General features: G+C 41.7%; 1 protein-coding gene across 2 annotated transcripts; it reads left to right on the top strand.

Annotated features, from left to right (window-relative positions):
• Nucleotides 1-8,368: 8,368 nt before the first annotated feature.
• On the top strand, nucleotides 8,369-15,038 carry LOC147437778 (putative serine/threonine-protein kinase PBL7). Of its 2 annotated transcripts, none has more exons than XM_086487247.1 (5): nucleotides 8,369-8,809; nucleotides 9,113-9,366; nucleotides 9,438-9,627; nucleotides 9,816-10,207; nucleotides 14,024-15,038. In XM_086487247.1, exons 1-5 carry the CDS (start codon nucleotides 8,701-8,703, stop codon nucleotides 14,510-14,512), a joined length of 1,434 nt encoding a protein of 477 aa, XP_086343373.1. In that variant the 5' UTR covers nucleotides 8,369-8,700; the 3' UTR covers nucleotides 14,513-15,038. The 2 variants fall into 2 exon arrangements, with proteins under 2 accessions (XP_086343373.1, XP_086343374.1); XM_086487248.1 differs by lacking the exon at nucleotides 8,369-8,809 and adding an exon at nucleotides 8,900-8,982.
• The last annotated feature ends 248 nt before the right edge of the window (nucleotides 15,039-15,286 follow it).

Below are 15,286 nucleotides of genomic sequence, written 5' to 3'. Positions count from 1 at the left end.
TGGAGCGTACCGAATAATAGGGAAGGTGATGTGAAGGACAGTAAAAGTAAAATAAAAGTGAGAGTAGCGAGGTAATAGCCTTAAGGGAAAAAAAAAGAAAGAAAAAAAAAAAAGAGGTTGAACTGTGACGATCAATAAATGGGAAACTATTTAGTGGTGGTAAAGTTTGGAGACTCCTTGGTGGTTAAAAAAAAGTTGAGGCTGTTGTTGTTGGAGGAAAAAAGGAACGCTTATTAGTTGTTGGTTACTCGGAGCCGATAAGAAAAGTGGTGGTGAAAAGCATCGTAAGGCTTGGTCCATGCAGGGGTCTCGGTTGGTGTGAGTCTTGACATGAGGGATATTACTGGCGATGGGTTTGTGCTCGACAGTAGTGCCAATTTGGAGGGTAGCCGGAAGTAGGTGCAGCCACAGTCGACGGGTGGGTAGCGGCGCCTGAGGTAGATGCAGATTCTCAAGTAGATGAAACTCGAATGTCTCCCCGTGTGTGGGGGTCATAGCCCATTGGCTCAAATCCGTAAGCGATGAAGGATGAAGGTCGATTAATATCTTGATAAGCCTGAGCGTTTTCTGCTGCTCCACCAAAGAAATATACTCGAAAGGAAAACATATAGATATATAAAAGTTAAGCTTTGTTTTTCAAACTTAAACAGTGATTTTATTCTCTTATCAGGCGTTTACCTTTCAAAACTTGAAACAATGCTCTTATTAGGGGTGTTTACCCGCAGGTGGTAGGCTCGTGATGCCAGAAGAGAAGGTAAGCTCGCCTTACTCGTAATCGGTTCAAGTCACCATGCATTTACACAAGTCGACACTATTTGGCAAAAATAATTGAATTGATTAAAAAAAATAACTTAGCTTGAGTCATGCTAATCCCCTTTTCTCCATAAACCTATGCTGATCTCGTAGGATTTTGTGACTGTCGAGGATATCTTCCTATGCTCTGATACCACTGCTACAAACGGAGGCGCGGTAGCCCTGGCACATCCACGAACTCGTAATCGAAGCTATACGCGAACATCAAGAGAGGGAGAGCGGAAGAGGGTGAGGGAGAGCACGTGCAGGCGCACCTCCTAGAGCGGAGTGCTACGCGAGCATGACGAGAGAGAAGAGAGGAGAGAAGAATACACAAACACTGGGTGCAATCTCCCCCCGTGCAAAAGTGAGCATGTCCCTCTTGCACGTATTTAATTTATAGAAAAGTTCATGCTCAAAAATGAGTTACATCCAATTCACACTTGGGCATAAAATAGTCCTGGCTCATAAAGAGCTCAATGTAACAATTAATAGCTGTCTACATCTCGACTTATAATTAAACCATAAATACTAAGTCTTGCCAAAGAAAATCCAATGGTGGCAGTTTTATTCCGAATAACTGCTATTGCTTTATTGTCCAGCATGTGCCAATCACTGATCTGCTCACACAACACCCAACAAGTGATCATATTCCACAATTCAAATCAACATTGCAATGCTTCATCAAAATATCAAATATTCCACAAATATATCATCAAAATATCAATTTCATTACAATACTAGTCTTCACTTTTTCTTTGAGTTTAGAAGTGTTGTTAGATCTTGAAAAATGTTATGTGCAGGATTGGGCTATTAACTCAGGTGCCAATTTTCATGTTACTCCTCACAAGGAGTGGTTCTCCAGTTATGCTTCCACGCATGGTTCAATTAAGCTTACAACTTGAGATATGTGGCATTGGAGATGTGAAATTGTGTATGCACAACGATACTAAGTTCATGCTGCGAGGTGTTAGAGGTCTGCCAAAGCTAACTAATAGCTTGGTTTTAGCATGACAGCTTGATGATCTTGGATACACTACAATGTTTGGCAATGGTTCCTAGATGATCAGAAAAGGTGACAATCATGCTCAAAGGCCAAGTTTGGCTTATTATGTTCCTTGTACATCTCTTATGTGAAAGAGAACTCTATCTATGTAGCCAAACTACCTTCTACTGAGTTGTGGCATAGCCAACTTGGTCATATGAGTTAGAAGGGAATGAAGCATTTACAACGTTTTGGTTATGTCTTCATGTTAAACTATTCTGATTTTAGTTTGTGTGAGTATTGCATGTATGGGAAACAAGCTAGGCTTACCACTTTGCCACTGAATAGAAAGTTAGGGGGGTATTATATTTTCTTAATTTCATAGATGATTCTACTCGAAAGGTGTGGGTCTACTACTTTGTCAAGGACACAATAGGCTATTGAATGTTTAAAATGATTTAATCAAACAAACTTCATTCAAGGCAAAGTACCATAATGAAGTCAAACTCATATAGTCATTACCACATACAAGGTAGGTGGGTCAAGATGTGTCTTACATTTTTTGTTGCATCTCTATGAAAGGTGTAACATACAAGCAGACTGTTGTACGCTTATATGATAAGCTACAAGACATGCATAATATGTACAAAAGCATACACAGATAGCACACACGCAAGTAGGTTAAGGGAATTTCCTTAGCCGAGCATTCTCTCTCTCTCTCTCTCTCTCTCTCTCTCTCTCTCTCTCCCCCCCCCCCCCCCCCCCCCCCCCCCCCATGTCTCTGAAGGGATAATGAGATTAGGCATGTTTTCACTAACAACTTCTAAGTCCATATGATAAAATAAAGGGCTAAGAGTCATCTATTTTAGAAGGGCTACAAGCCATCTATTTTAGAATGGCTAAGAGCCATCTATTTTGTAATCCATCAGTGATTGCTCTAAGGATTGAACATATCTACCCTGTTGAGTACCTGTCGTACAAGCAGATTGTTGTACGCTTATATGATAAGCTACAAGACATGCATAATATGCACATAAGCATACACAGCTAACACACACACCATAGTAGGTTAAGGGACTTTCCTCATCCCAGCATGCTCTCTCTCTTTCCTATGTCTCTGAAGGGATAATGAAATTAATCATGTTTTCACTAACAACTTCTAAGTCCATGTGGTAAAAGAAAGAGCTAAGAATTTTCTATGTTAGAAGATCTACAGGCCATCTATTTTATAATGGCTAAGAGCCATTTTTTGGTAATCCATCATTGATTGCTCTAAGGATCGAATAGATTGCTCTAAGGATCAAATAGATCTACCCAGTTGAGTGCCCATTGACTCTAATGGACAAACAAGAGTCTCGTCATTAATTATTTTCTGGGTGTCACTTTAGTAGTATATACTTCTAGTGCGAAGATCAAGTTGAGTTTTTAATGATCTTAAACTTTTGACGGCTTATCTATACCACGGTGTATAGATGGGGCTAAGTGTTTAAGACACCACGGCTATCCAAAAAACCCAAGGTTATAGACTTTCAAGGTTACCACATATCCATTTGTAAGTAAGATTCCAACTTGAGGGGATATTTTTTTTTGTCTCTATAACATTGGTTGTGTCTTTAGGAGCACAATTTTTTGTGGTATGACCCCGTTTGTGATTGGATAGTGTTGCTGGTCATTATTGGTCTTTTCACATTTATACTTTCAAGGAGAGAGGTTCTCCATCTGCCAAGGGATTTGGTTTGGCAGGATCTAACCAAGGGGTTCAGATTGCCAAGGAAACACCCAAGGTTATTAATTAATAGTTATTTGTTTTCACTAATCTCTCCTTTCAGTGTTCAACGGGTCACATAGATTTTGATATTGTATCTTAGAGGGTTGAAGATTATACTTGACCACCAGGTAAGTATAAGATATTTTCACCTCATCATAAGTATATGAATTGATTTAGTTTTTGAAGTGGGATGCATCTACTAGAATGCTTTCATCCATTTCGCTCTTAAGACACATGGCAAGGTCATGTAGGAGCTGGAATTATGAGATAGTAGTGTACTCGGTACATTTCTGCACCCTGTAGTTATAGACCTACATGGTAGGGTTTTGTTTGGCACATGTTGTCACAAGAGGAGCAACATGGTCTAGGAACTCATGGAATTTGGTTTAGCCAAGTGTGGAAAAAGGTTTATAAGGGTCCCTCTCGCTCATGTCGCTGAGTGTTTGTAGTTACCTCCACACACAAGTACGTCTTGTACTTGTTGGATGTCACTTTTTTTGACATCATTTTGTGAGAGATATTCTGCCTGTGGAGAATATGAGTCTCTGGGATTGACACTCGCACTTGTTTCCTAAGCGTTTCCTAATGAGATGTCGCGAGAGAATCCCTAGGTGCTAGTCACATCCGTTTATTAGACCATTTTGAGCACATAGTATTAGGAGCAATTTCAGTGGCCAGAAATTGTCAAGTACTACGTACAAACTTGTTGAGGTTACAAGTGTTGTAAACAACATTGATGGATGGTTGATTACATATATAGCATGGCTATGTTCAGTTAATGAAAATGTTTCATTGTTCATACCTATGTGTGATTGGGTTTTCACATTTTATTATGGTCCAACTTTTAATGCAAGGTTTTCACGTAGTTACCGTGGAAAGCCTTGCCATGAAAATACGGGTTCGGATATATTTGTGTTAAATGCATGCACACTAGGTGTTATGGGCCCTAGTGTTTAACACAGGCTTGTTTGGAACGACATGAAAATTCATGGACATGATAGCTTACAAAGCATATTGCACCAGAGGTGCAATATTTCTATGAGATTTATTGTGGATCTATCAACTACCATACGAGGTAAGAACTCGATATGGGTGTTTGTAGATAGATTGACTAAACTGTATAGTTTATTCCAATCAAGCTCACTCTTCAACCAAGTTGGTCGATCACAATCTGTATAGATTATATGGATGCCACCACATTTTTGTGAGTAATTTTGAACCCACGTCTACCAATCATTGTTGGAGGACTGCCTACAAACGATCAGGGAGAAGCAACAATACATACTACTACTCGTCTAGCGGCAGACGAGCATACATTAAGTATTAATCTAGTGCTAAATGATATGTTAAGAGCATATGTTAGTGAGAAGCAACTTAACTGGAAATATTATCTTTCTAGTTCGGAGTTTTCTTATCATGATGTGAAACATGCTATGACTAGGTTAGTCCCTGCATGCTATTGTCAAGTTTTCAACCTTGATGGTGGGGTTGCCTATTGATAGAAATGACAGAAGTCAAGGACTTAGACTGACGAGTTATGTCAGCAGATCACTTCATGAAAAGTTGAAAAGAGGTATTCTTGCATCATTGCATGTTCTAGTATCTTTAGAAATTCTAAAACCTGGTCATTCATTTAGACACCTCTTAGTCATGGTAACTCATTTAAAGCACTCAAGTGAGTTATAAATTGAGTCTACACACTATCATAATTATCCAGTTTTGGAAACAAGCACTTTGCAAAGGGACAACAATGTGGAAAATCAAGATGTTTTCTCTTGGTTTCATTGAACCTCCTACTACAACATGTATCAGTCAAATGGGCAGTTGGCCCCGAGAGAGTGGCCCCGAGAGAGGTGCCACTATGGAAAACATTAGTGTTCTTATGAAGAGAGAGTGCCACTATGGAAAACATTAGTGTTCTTATGAAGATATCTCCAATTTTTTTTCCAAGGGTGAAAAACCCTTCTCCAATGGGGGTGCAATGTCTGAACAAGGGTACGGCTAGGAGCCAAGGGCAAGGGCATATGGTTAAGGGGTCCTACTTGCAGGAGCCAAGGGGCTATAAGTAGGGAGGTTGGGAGGAGATCAACATGCTTGTCCATCCCGTGGTCTCATACTAGGTGTCATGATGATTGCCATGAGTGGAGTTTTGAGATAGATTTGACTAAGATGGTCAGATTGACAGATATTGCCAGGATTGTATTAGCATTCGAAAGTCTCATGTATGGGATACTGAATCGAGATTCGAGATTGCATTTATGATAGGTGTATTTGCAGCGGGAGCAATTAGCCATGCAACGTATGATATTGGCCCCTTAAGCATAGGGGCACTTTGCTACGCGTTGTGAGATACCTGCGGGATGTGTACAACTTTGGTGAGCATTATGTGGTCGATTGCTCTATACTTTCTCTACGATCCCAGATGGATGCACACAAATTTACTGAGCCAATGGGCATTGGCTGAGGTCATACTTGATGATGACCTTGTACAAGTTTTGTACGGTTTTCGCTCGTTTTCTCCCTTACGGACACATTGGCCTTTACGTGGGAGGTTGCTGGGGTAAAGCCCCATGTGGCTGGTTAGGCCAGGTGCTTGCCCACTATACTTATTCTCTCATGTACATAATAGAATAAGAGGCTCACATATTCAGGGTGAGTTTTTGCGTTTGCAAACACATGTCTCCTCTTCTTCTCTCTTCTCCATTGCTGTGCTCACACACACGCACCTCTCGCTCGTGTACTTCAACTCAAACTCCAATGTTGCATTGTGATAGTGAGAATGCGATTGGGTTGGTGAAGAACTCCGTGTTTCACTCCAAGTCGAAACACACAAAGGTCCATTATCATGCGATACATGACATATTGGCTAGCAAGCGCATTGAGCTAGTCAAGGTTCATACGGATGACAACCCTACATATGCTCTCACAAAGAGCCTTCCCTCAGAATGGTTTGTAAATTGGCTAGCAAGAGCATTGAGCTAGTCAAGGTTTATACGGATGACAACACTTGCTCTCACGAAGATTCTACCCTCAGAGCGGTTTGCACATTGCATGGAGATGATGGGTGTAGGGTGAAGCCACTTGAATGCTTCATGGTTGTATAGGTTGTACATACATATAGCCACTTGGGCCACGTTGGCCTTCAAGTGGGAGATTGTTAGGGTTCAGGCCAACTGGCCGGCACCCATCATACTGATTGACTAATGATATCCATTCTTTTAATCATATAGAACAATAAGGAGAGGTGAGAGGTTAATCCTCACGCTGAGCTCCACCAACACTCCGCACATGCACTCATCTCCTTCCTCACCCGCCCTCACAGTTTGTATGCAACACAAGTGCACTCACAATTTTCAACTTCCAAAAAGCTATCCCTTGGTTAGAGTCACGAAACTATGAGTTGTGTGGAATTCTTAGCCATATTTTGCCCATTTTATGACCTTCTTTGGCCATTTTTAGTCCAAAAACGACACATTTTGACCGCGGAAATCTCAAACAAGTAAAAAAAAATCCTTTATTTTTTTTTAAAAAAAACCCTCAAACTCCATTTACTAAACCTCATTTTTTCACTTGTCATAACCTCTAATCACATCATTGACAATTACGCACGCCAACTACTATTTCTGAACAATGTTTGCCTACATTGAACTTTTTAGGCAAAACGAAGGTGCACCATGATGCATTTGAAAAATGTACATTTATAAACATGTTTAGTTGTGAGAAAGACTCATTTGTTGTGTAAATAAGGAAGTCGTAGGCACCTTTGAGGTAGAAAAAGAGAGTGTCACGGTGAAGTGAAAGACATCTCCAAAAGATGTAAACATACAATAGAGAATACAAATTAACATTGAGATATTGTCTCACGTAAATGAAGACCACAATGGGGGTGTGAATGTATGTGCGCACATGCATGTGTGTGTGCACGAGTCCGTGCTTCTCATTCACCTCTCCTTCCCTATCTATACATCTACAAATCTTTGCCAAAGGTGACGGAGTAGGACAAATCGGCTGGTAGGCTTGTGTTTTATTCGAAAGGTGGAACAACCTTATGATGACAGGGAAGTGATAGTAAATTTGGGTTGGCAATACATTTAAGAGGGAGGGCATGGGGTAAAAGACAAGGTTCATGGCCCAAAACTTGAGGTGTATGAAACTTGGACAAGTGTGGTTGGTGTAACTCTTGGGGCTCAAACTAGCAACCCTCTATCCTGATTCCCAATCACGCAAAAGTGAGACCGCATCTGCTTATATGACTAAACTAGGTTAAGAGGGTGTCCATAGTTACACTTTCTCTTATATGACTAAACTAGGTTAAGAGGGTGTCCATAGTTACACTTTGTCCTACCTTAGTGCCTTGACATTTTAGGAGGCTACCCACCTCTCGTGATTGGAGGTGGGCTTTTGCATGGGGATCCCTTTGTGTCACCGTCTTGTCTTGTGTCATGGGGGTCCATGATTTTAATAAAATACCCTCGCGATCATTGCCTTGGGTCAAGGATTATACTCAACTTAATTCTTGAAAAGTGAACGAAAGCCTTGAATCATTGAAAGGGGACCTCACTTTTGCAAATTCTCACGAGTTTTCAGAATTGGAGGTAGGAAAATTTGGCTCTTTTAGGGGTGGGTGTTGTTGGGTTGTCTCTCTCCATCTCTGTGTCTCCGGGCCCTAGGGTATTTGAGGGTTCTCTCTTCCAGGAGGTGTGGCTTTCGCCATGGTTACCCCTCACAGCTGAGGTCAGTTTGAACTTCTCGCTATCTATCATCTGGCTTGCATTTTGACCCACAGCTGTGAGTGTTTATTTGACTTGAGCGCGTGGCCCCTCCTCCTCTCACACCGTCCTCTCTCTCTCTCTCTCTCTCTCTCTCTCTCTCACACACACACACACACACACACACACGGTATCTCTTCTCTCTCTTACGCTCTACCTGCAATCTTGTTATTAGATTCGCAATTTCGTTTTGCAACTTCGTCGCACTTTCCGGTCTCTCTTTTCTGTTTTCCACTCTCACTGCACACATCGGGCAGTAGAAGTAGCTCATAGAGGGAGCAAGTGTCAGCAACAAAACAATCCCGTGGAATCGCGGCTAGCAGATCGCCATAGCTCGAAGCTCTGAGAAGCAACAGGGTTCGCTCGCTTCACTGGTCTCATTGGGCATGGGAAACTGCTACGGAAAATGGAATGCTGGCGAAAATGTTCACGATTTGTCCAGCGCCCAAAACGCGAAGCTTTCATTACAGAGTGCGATGGGCAAACAACAGCCAGGTGAGATCTATTCTGGTGGTTTTCTTCCTAGATTATCTAAATGCAACTGCATGTCGTTGAGGTTCATACATTTCGCTTGTTAATGGGGCTGTCAAGGGCTAGTCTTGTGGGTAAGCGCCATATATTACGGCGCGGGGGCTTTTTGACACAGCGATGAGTCGCACATCATGAAGGTGAGAGTGCGGCTAAAAATTTGTCATTAGTGCATTGGTTGTTTGATCAAAATTTGAAGCTTTCCAACTTAGCTTAGCTGAGTTTGCATGCTACTTATATTTCCTCGGATTTCCATCATCTTGTTGGCAGACACGATGAAAACAGTTGCCCCGATTGCCCCAGTTGTTCAAGTGGATAGACCAAAAGAAGCACCGAAAGTTCTTCCAGTACATGAACCTGTGAATGATACTCCATTTAAAGAGATCTCAGCACTGCCAGCTATTCAAGCTCACGTTTTCACACTTCAAGAACTCGCAACGGCTTCTAACAACTTCAGTGAAGATTGCCTTGTTGGTGAGGGTGGTTTTGGGCCTGTTTACAAGGGTCAGCTAGCTGATGGAAAGGTGCCTCTCTTTCCTTAGGTTTCAAATGTCATGGCATTTGTGAAATCAGCTTATTCAGTTCTTTATTCCAGGTTGTTGCTATAAAGCAACTCAATAAGGATGGCTTGCAAGGAAACAGGGAATTCCTAGTGGAGGTGTTGATGCTTAGCCTTCTGCATCATGAGAATCTTGTAAATCTTATAGGTTACTGTGCTGAGGGTGAGCAAAGACTCCTTGTTTATGAGTATATGGCGCTGGGATCGTTGGAGGACCACTTGCATGGTGAGCTGATATAATTAGTCTCAGCAGTACAAGTGAAATGCATTTTATCAACAATCTATACTTCAATCTCTTCTAATAAATTGGATAATGTATATTTTAATTGATCAGCTGTATTTCAGTTTACAGAGGTAGAAAAATAATTCCACAAATGGGAATGAAATCTGTTAAAGTGTAAACGTGTTTTGCAGATCTTCCTTTTGGCATAGAGCCTTTAGATTGGCCCACTCGCATGAAAATAGCTGCTGGTGCAGGAAGAGGTCTGGAGTACCTCCATGATACTGCGAACCCTCCTGTGATTTACCGTGACTTGAAAGGTTCAAATATTCTTCTTGGTGATGACTTCCACCCAAAATTGTCAGACTTTGGATTGGCCAAACTTGGACCAGTGGGAGACAAGACACACGTGTCCACGCGCGTGATGGGCACTTACGGTTATTGTGCCCCCGAGTATGCTATGACAGGACAGCTGACTATGAAATCAGACGTGTACAGTTTTGGAGTAGTTTTGCTGGAGTTGATAACGGGACGAAAGGCTATTGACCAATCGAGACCATCTGGCGAGCACAACCTAGTGGCATGGGTAAGTTCTATGACCTGTTGTTAACAGTTGCTCGGCAAAACGGATGTGATTGAGCTCATTGGTGCACAATTAATCTGCACAAGGTGGCTGTTCTTCATATTGAAGTGCATCCATCATAAACAGTTTTGTAAGCTTCCACTGTATATCATTGGTGAATTATAGACGGGTGAAATCATGAATGGGTGGTACCCTTTTTAAGGGTGGGAAACTGTTTTTCAATAGCTATTTTTAAAATATGGGGACTAGTAAATTTTTTTTACAAATCAATTCTAAATTGTGCGCTCAATATAGATGTAGATTCTCCTTTTGAAGAGCTATCTAATGATATATAACATGCCCTACATCTTTTCATTTTGGTCAAACACTTCCAAAAATAGCCATGTCACGGACACAGCTTTTTTGTCCACACACTCATGCTTTCAGTCGGACAATATTTGTGTGCATACAACCCAGAGTTTTTTCTCTTCTTTAGGTTGTGGACGGAAAGTAAACAATAATAAGAAATGCAGGCATAGGTGTAAGAAAGGTTATACTTTTATCCTCTCTGACTTTCAACTATTTACGGCTGAAATGATAGGTAGGGCTACATTGAGGTGTTCAATTCGTCAGTGCAGAGGGTGTGGACTCAATTTTTTTGATGTCCAGCAAACATGTAGTGGAGGCTTAGGAACACAGGAAAAATGCTAAGATCAGTTTAAACGACACAAAAATGCCGTTGTAGATACACATGGAGAGGTTACTTGTCACCATGATATATTCTTGTAATACCAAGCGACTCTGGGAGAGGGGGAGATCTGCTACTGTCAAAGAGGGTGGAGATCCACCAACACAGCAATTTGCTGATGGGTTGGTGGCTGACGCAGTCATAATGTGAAGAGAGAAGGATGCACGGTTTAGCAAGTGTCTGTGAGTAGCGACATCAAAATGCCGCAGGAAACAGATGTTTAGTCCTTTGAGAGGCCCCATTTGCGAATGAGGAACTTGGAGGATAGGGTAAAATTATCACAACGATGGCTCAGTGCGGAGAGGTTGTATTGATATATGCTCATGTGTGTGTCTGTGTGTGGTGTGGGGGCGTATTATGAGTACCTAGTTCTACACCCACTATCAGGTATTGGTGATGTTAGTGGGATGTGGCAGTATTTAGTCAATGATGGAGCTGATGGTTATATTGTGTGTTGTGGGTGGTTACCATGCGTCTATACCTTACATCTTTCCTTTAAATGCAATTCTGGGCTTATCTGGCATTTGTCTAGGTACATATTTTAGTTGCATAATGGACATGTAGACTTTACATTTAGAAGTTTTTGTCTGAGCTACGGCCCGTTGATATTATGTTAATTCTTACTAGCGTCTGTGGTGCTTATGCTGTATCAACTACCTTATTTTTGTGCTAATTTTTCCTATTTAATACTTCTTTTAATGATAGGTGTCATTATGGTTGAGTCTGCCCTGCATCTCTAGAGTTATGACAGAAACTCAGTACAAAGATCTTCATATTGATGTATGCTGGCGCGCATTTATGTGTTACTGTGTGGTGCAGGTGTGGGAGAAAATATACTAGCACCTAGTTCTGCACGTCTTATTGGGCACTGAGGCCTGACGATGTTAGTGGGGATGTGGTAGTATTTAATCAATACTAGCCTGATGGAGCTGATGGTTGAATTGTCATGTGGAGGACTATTATGAGTCTAGAAAACTTTCCTTTAAACTTCAAAGGCGAATCTGGGCTTTATCCTTGATTCATCTAGGTATATTCTTTAGTCGTATAGCAGACATTCAGACTTTACATTGTGAAGCTATCTTTTGTGGTGATTATGCTCTATCAACTACCTTAATTTTGTGTTCCCATTTAGTGGTTCTTTTAGTGGTAGGCTTCATTATGGCTGAGTCTGCCCTGCATCTCTAGAGCTATGACAGAAACTCAGCGGGGAGATTTTTGTATTGATGTATGCTCGTGTGTGTGGGAGCAATATATTAGTGCCTAGCTATACACCCGCTATTGGGCACTGACGATGTTAGTGGGATGTTATAGTATTTAGTCCAATACTAGCATGATGGAGCTGGCGACTACATTGTCTTGTGAATGACTAACATGAGTTTATACCTTAACACTTTCGTTTCTAGGTGAACCTGGGCTTATCCTGGATTCCTCTAGGTATATCTATTTTCGCTGCGTCATACAATGTGTCCCTTATGGTCTTGAGACATGAAATATGTTAAGTGGAGCAGAAAGCCCTTGGTAGACTAATTGTTTTTTGAACACCAAAATATCTGTTTACATATCTGATAAGTTCAGATGGTGCCAGGTATAACTGCCAAATAAGTTTGAGTGCATGTGTACGTAGAGAAAGACGGAATACATTAGCATTAGCTTGTCCATGAGCCCTATAGGCTGATGAGTTACCATGAAAAATCATAGAAGTAGCCAGTTTTGGCAATCGCAAAACACAGAGACCCTTACTGGATAGTCATATAAGAAGCAACACTCCATAGGACTTTGAAAGTTTAAAACTCAAGGTCTTCTATTCCTGAATGTGAGACTGGTAAATTAACAAATAGTGAAAAGGAGCACAAAACAGAGAGTTTAAACAAGAACTGGAAAACTGTTCTGTAACCCCCTTGCCAGTACATAATGGTGTAAGAGCCCTGTTCCACGCTATAGGGGCTGGAGCGGCTCGCCTTGTCATGCACATGATGTATTGATCAGCAGTCACATGAGGCAGAGCAAAGTGCAACCATGAGTGCAGCTTGCTGGTTCAATAATTTGAATTAACTTGTCACAACCTGGAGCAAACACTCGACCTTTTAATTTCTTCTATTTTTCAATTGGTGTAACCTGCAGTAGGAAGTAGTCAAACCATTATGCTGTAAAATCCCGTCTTGGAGCTGACTTTAACAGTGCTTGCAGAGCCTGTGTCACACCCCTAGATGTGCTGTAAGCACTTGGTGGGATTATACCTCCAATTGCTCCTAAAGCTTCGAACCTCTGCAAGTACTACATGGAATCAGGCTCTAAAATGGGTGCCGATTTTAAACAAGCTGCCAGCTCTGGAATGCGCTGTCTGAGATCAACCATTCCCCATCAGCCTATTTTGTTCTTATTCACCCATGTTTGGCACCATGCCATGCATTCCTCCAAAGGTCCTCCTACATTTACCCGATCCCAGGCAAATACTTTCCTGCCAAATCACTTAAGTTGGGTACACCATAGTTACCTGAACGGGAAATTGGAACAGGGAACAGCAACGGGCATGAAATGCCATTCCCTGTTACGAATACTTAGTTTGAAACACGGAACAGGGATTCGCAACGGGAAGTTGGAATAGGAACGGGGAACGGAGACCTCAAAATGGCCATTCCCTGTAACTATGTGGTACACCCCATAAACTCGTGGAAATTGGGAGGATTTCTTGCATGATGGCCTCTCAACTACTGGATGATGCGAGTCTGCTTTGCTAAGCCCTTCAATTGGCCCATCTAGTGAATCCCAGAAAGTCTTTCAACCCAAACTCAAACCTTTTTCCCGCGGGCAGTAGGCAGTACAAAGCTACTTGGTGATGATCTAAGGTACAATTTTTGTGTCAAACTCAAAAAGTATTAACTTTGCTGTGAAGATTTAGTCGTCTGTAGGATATTCTATTTTCCATTGCACGTTATGGTCCTTCCTAAGTATCAATGCTTTAGGGCAACTTTTAGTATTAATTTGTACTCTGTTGCTTTCTTCTTGCTGCTTGTAGTTGAGGAGTATTGAAGTTTTCTGTGTGTTTTGAGAATCGAAATGATTTTAATTGGTACTGATACACTTGTTTTCAGGCTCGTCCGCTCTTCAAAGATAGGAGTAAGTTTGCTCAAATGGCTGACCCAAAGTTACGGGGTTGCTTTCCAGTGAGGGGCCTGTTTCAAGCTTTAGCTGTGGCGGCAATGTGTCTCCATGAGCAGGCTGCATCAAGGCCCTCGATTGCTGATGTTGTCACAGCGCTGAACTATCTGGCTTGTCAGACCTCAGGTCAGGCACAGGAATTGTCTCCATCACATCCACAAGCAAAGGGCTGCACGAAGCCAAAGGTCATAGAAGATTCATATGAGCAGCCAGTCTCAGTTTCCAATGGTTCTGCTACTTTGCAGGAAGAAGAGAAAGCTGACTCATGTACTGACAAAGCAGATTTGAGGGGTTCCGAGATGCATAACAAGTCAACAAATGATTGGAAAGCCCAAACTATAAGTAAAGCCAGAGAGCAGGCTGTTGCAGAGGCCAGGCAGTGGGGGGCAGCTTTGAGAGAGAGGCGAGACAGGGGAGGCTGAGGCAATAGCAGGCAGAGCAGCTCAATTAGAATCTTAAGGAACTTACATATTAAGTGCATCACAGGGCTATGACGCTGTGCTTTGGCAGCTGGAGAGTTACGTGTTTTTCGAGGTATCCGCAAACGCTCTGTTCTGTAGCAAGTGGCACTTGCCATCACATGGGGATGGGGTTTGAGCAGATCTTTTAATGTAGTCTGTGACAATGCTAATTACTAATTAGTGGATGCCAGTCCCCTAAAGGTGAAGGTCCCCTTCTGACAAGCTAATTATCTGATGCACGAGAAAATGATGAGCTGCTCTGATGTGAAGCCATATGCTCAAACTAGAATAAGAACGATAGACAAGGACTATCCATGCAGCTAGTCTCTCCAAGAAGTGTTCAGTATGATATGTACTGAGTGTGACCAGTTTTGTGTTACGTGATGATGTATGATAGGAAACTGAGTGGAGCATTGTATAGAGCCCTTGCTGGAAAATGTAAATATGTTAATTTTGATGAAATAGCTATGTCTCTTGTCTTGTAATCTTCAGGTGCTTCATGGGCAGTTGTGCTATAGAAGATGTTGCAAGATCTCAAAATTGGCAATATCTGAACATCAAAAGTTGTAATAAACTGGATATACTTGTTAGTTTTTTGAAACTGATGAAAGAGGGTATGTTATGTTACTTCTGATCTTGTGAAGCATGGAGGGCCCAAGCTGGTCGACCATTGGCTGAGAGAACATTGTGTACCTTCTGCATTGTCAAGTTGTATTTAGCATGGCTGCAAATCTC

This window comes from Adiantum capillus-veneris, chromosome 17 (genome assembly GCF_014529385.1).
Source record: "Adiantum capillus-veneris isolate H3 chromosome 17, ASM1452938v2, whole genome shotgun sequence".
Lineage (NCBI taxonomy): Eukaryota > Viridiplantae > Streptophyta > Polypodiopsida > Polypodiales > Pteridaceae > Adiantum > Adiantum capillus-veneris.
Note: the sequence above shows the minus strand (reverse complement) of the source record. Positions and strands in the feature narration are given on the sequence as shown.

Bases quoted from the DNA above. Each gene is read 5' to 3' on its own strand.
- LOC147437778 (XM_086487247.1), top strand. From the start codon at position 8,701: ATGGGAAACTGCTACGGAAAATGGAATGCTGGCGAAAATGTTCACGAT. The intron at 8,810-9,112 runs GTGAGATCTATT...TCTTGTTGGCAG, and splicing joins GATGGGCAAACAACAGCCAG to ACACGATGAAAACAGTTGCC. The intron at 9,367-9,437 runs GTGCCTCTCTTT...TCTTTATTCCAG, and splicing joins GTCAGCTAGCTGATGGAAAG to GTTGTTGCTATAAAGCAACT.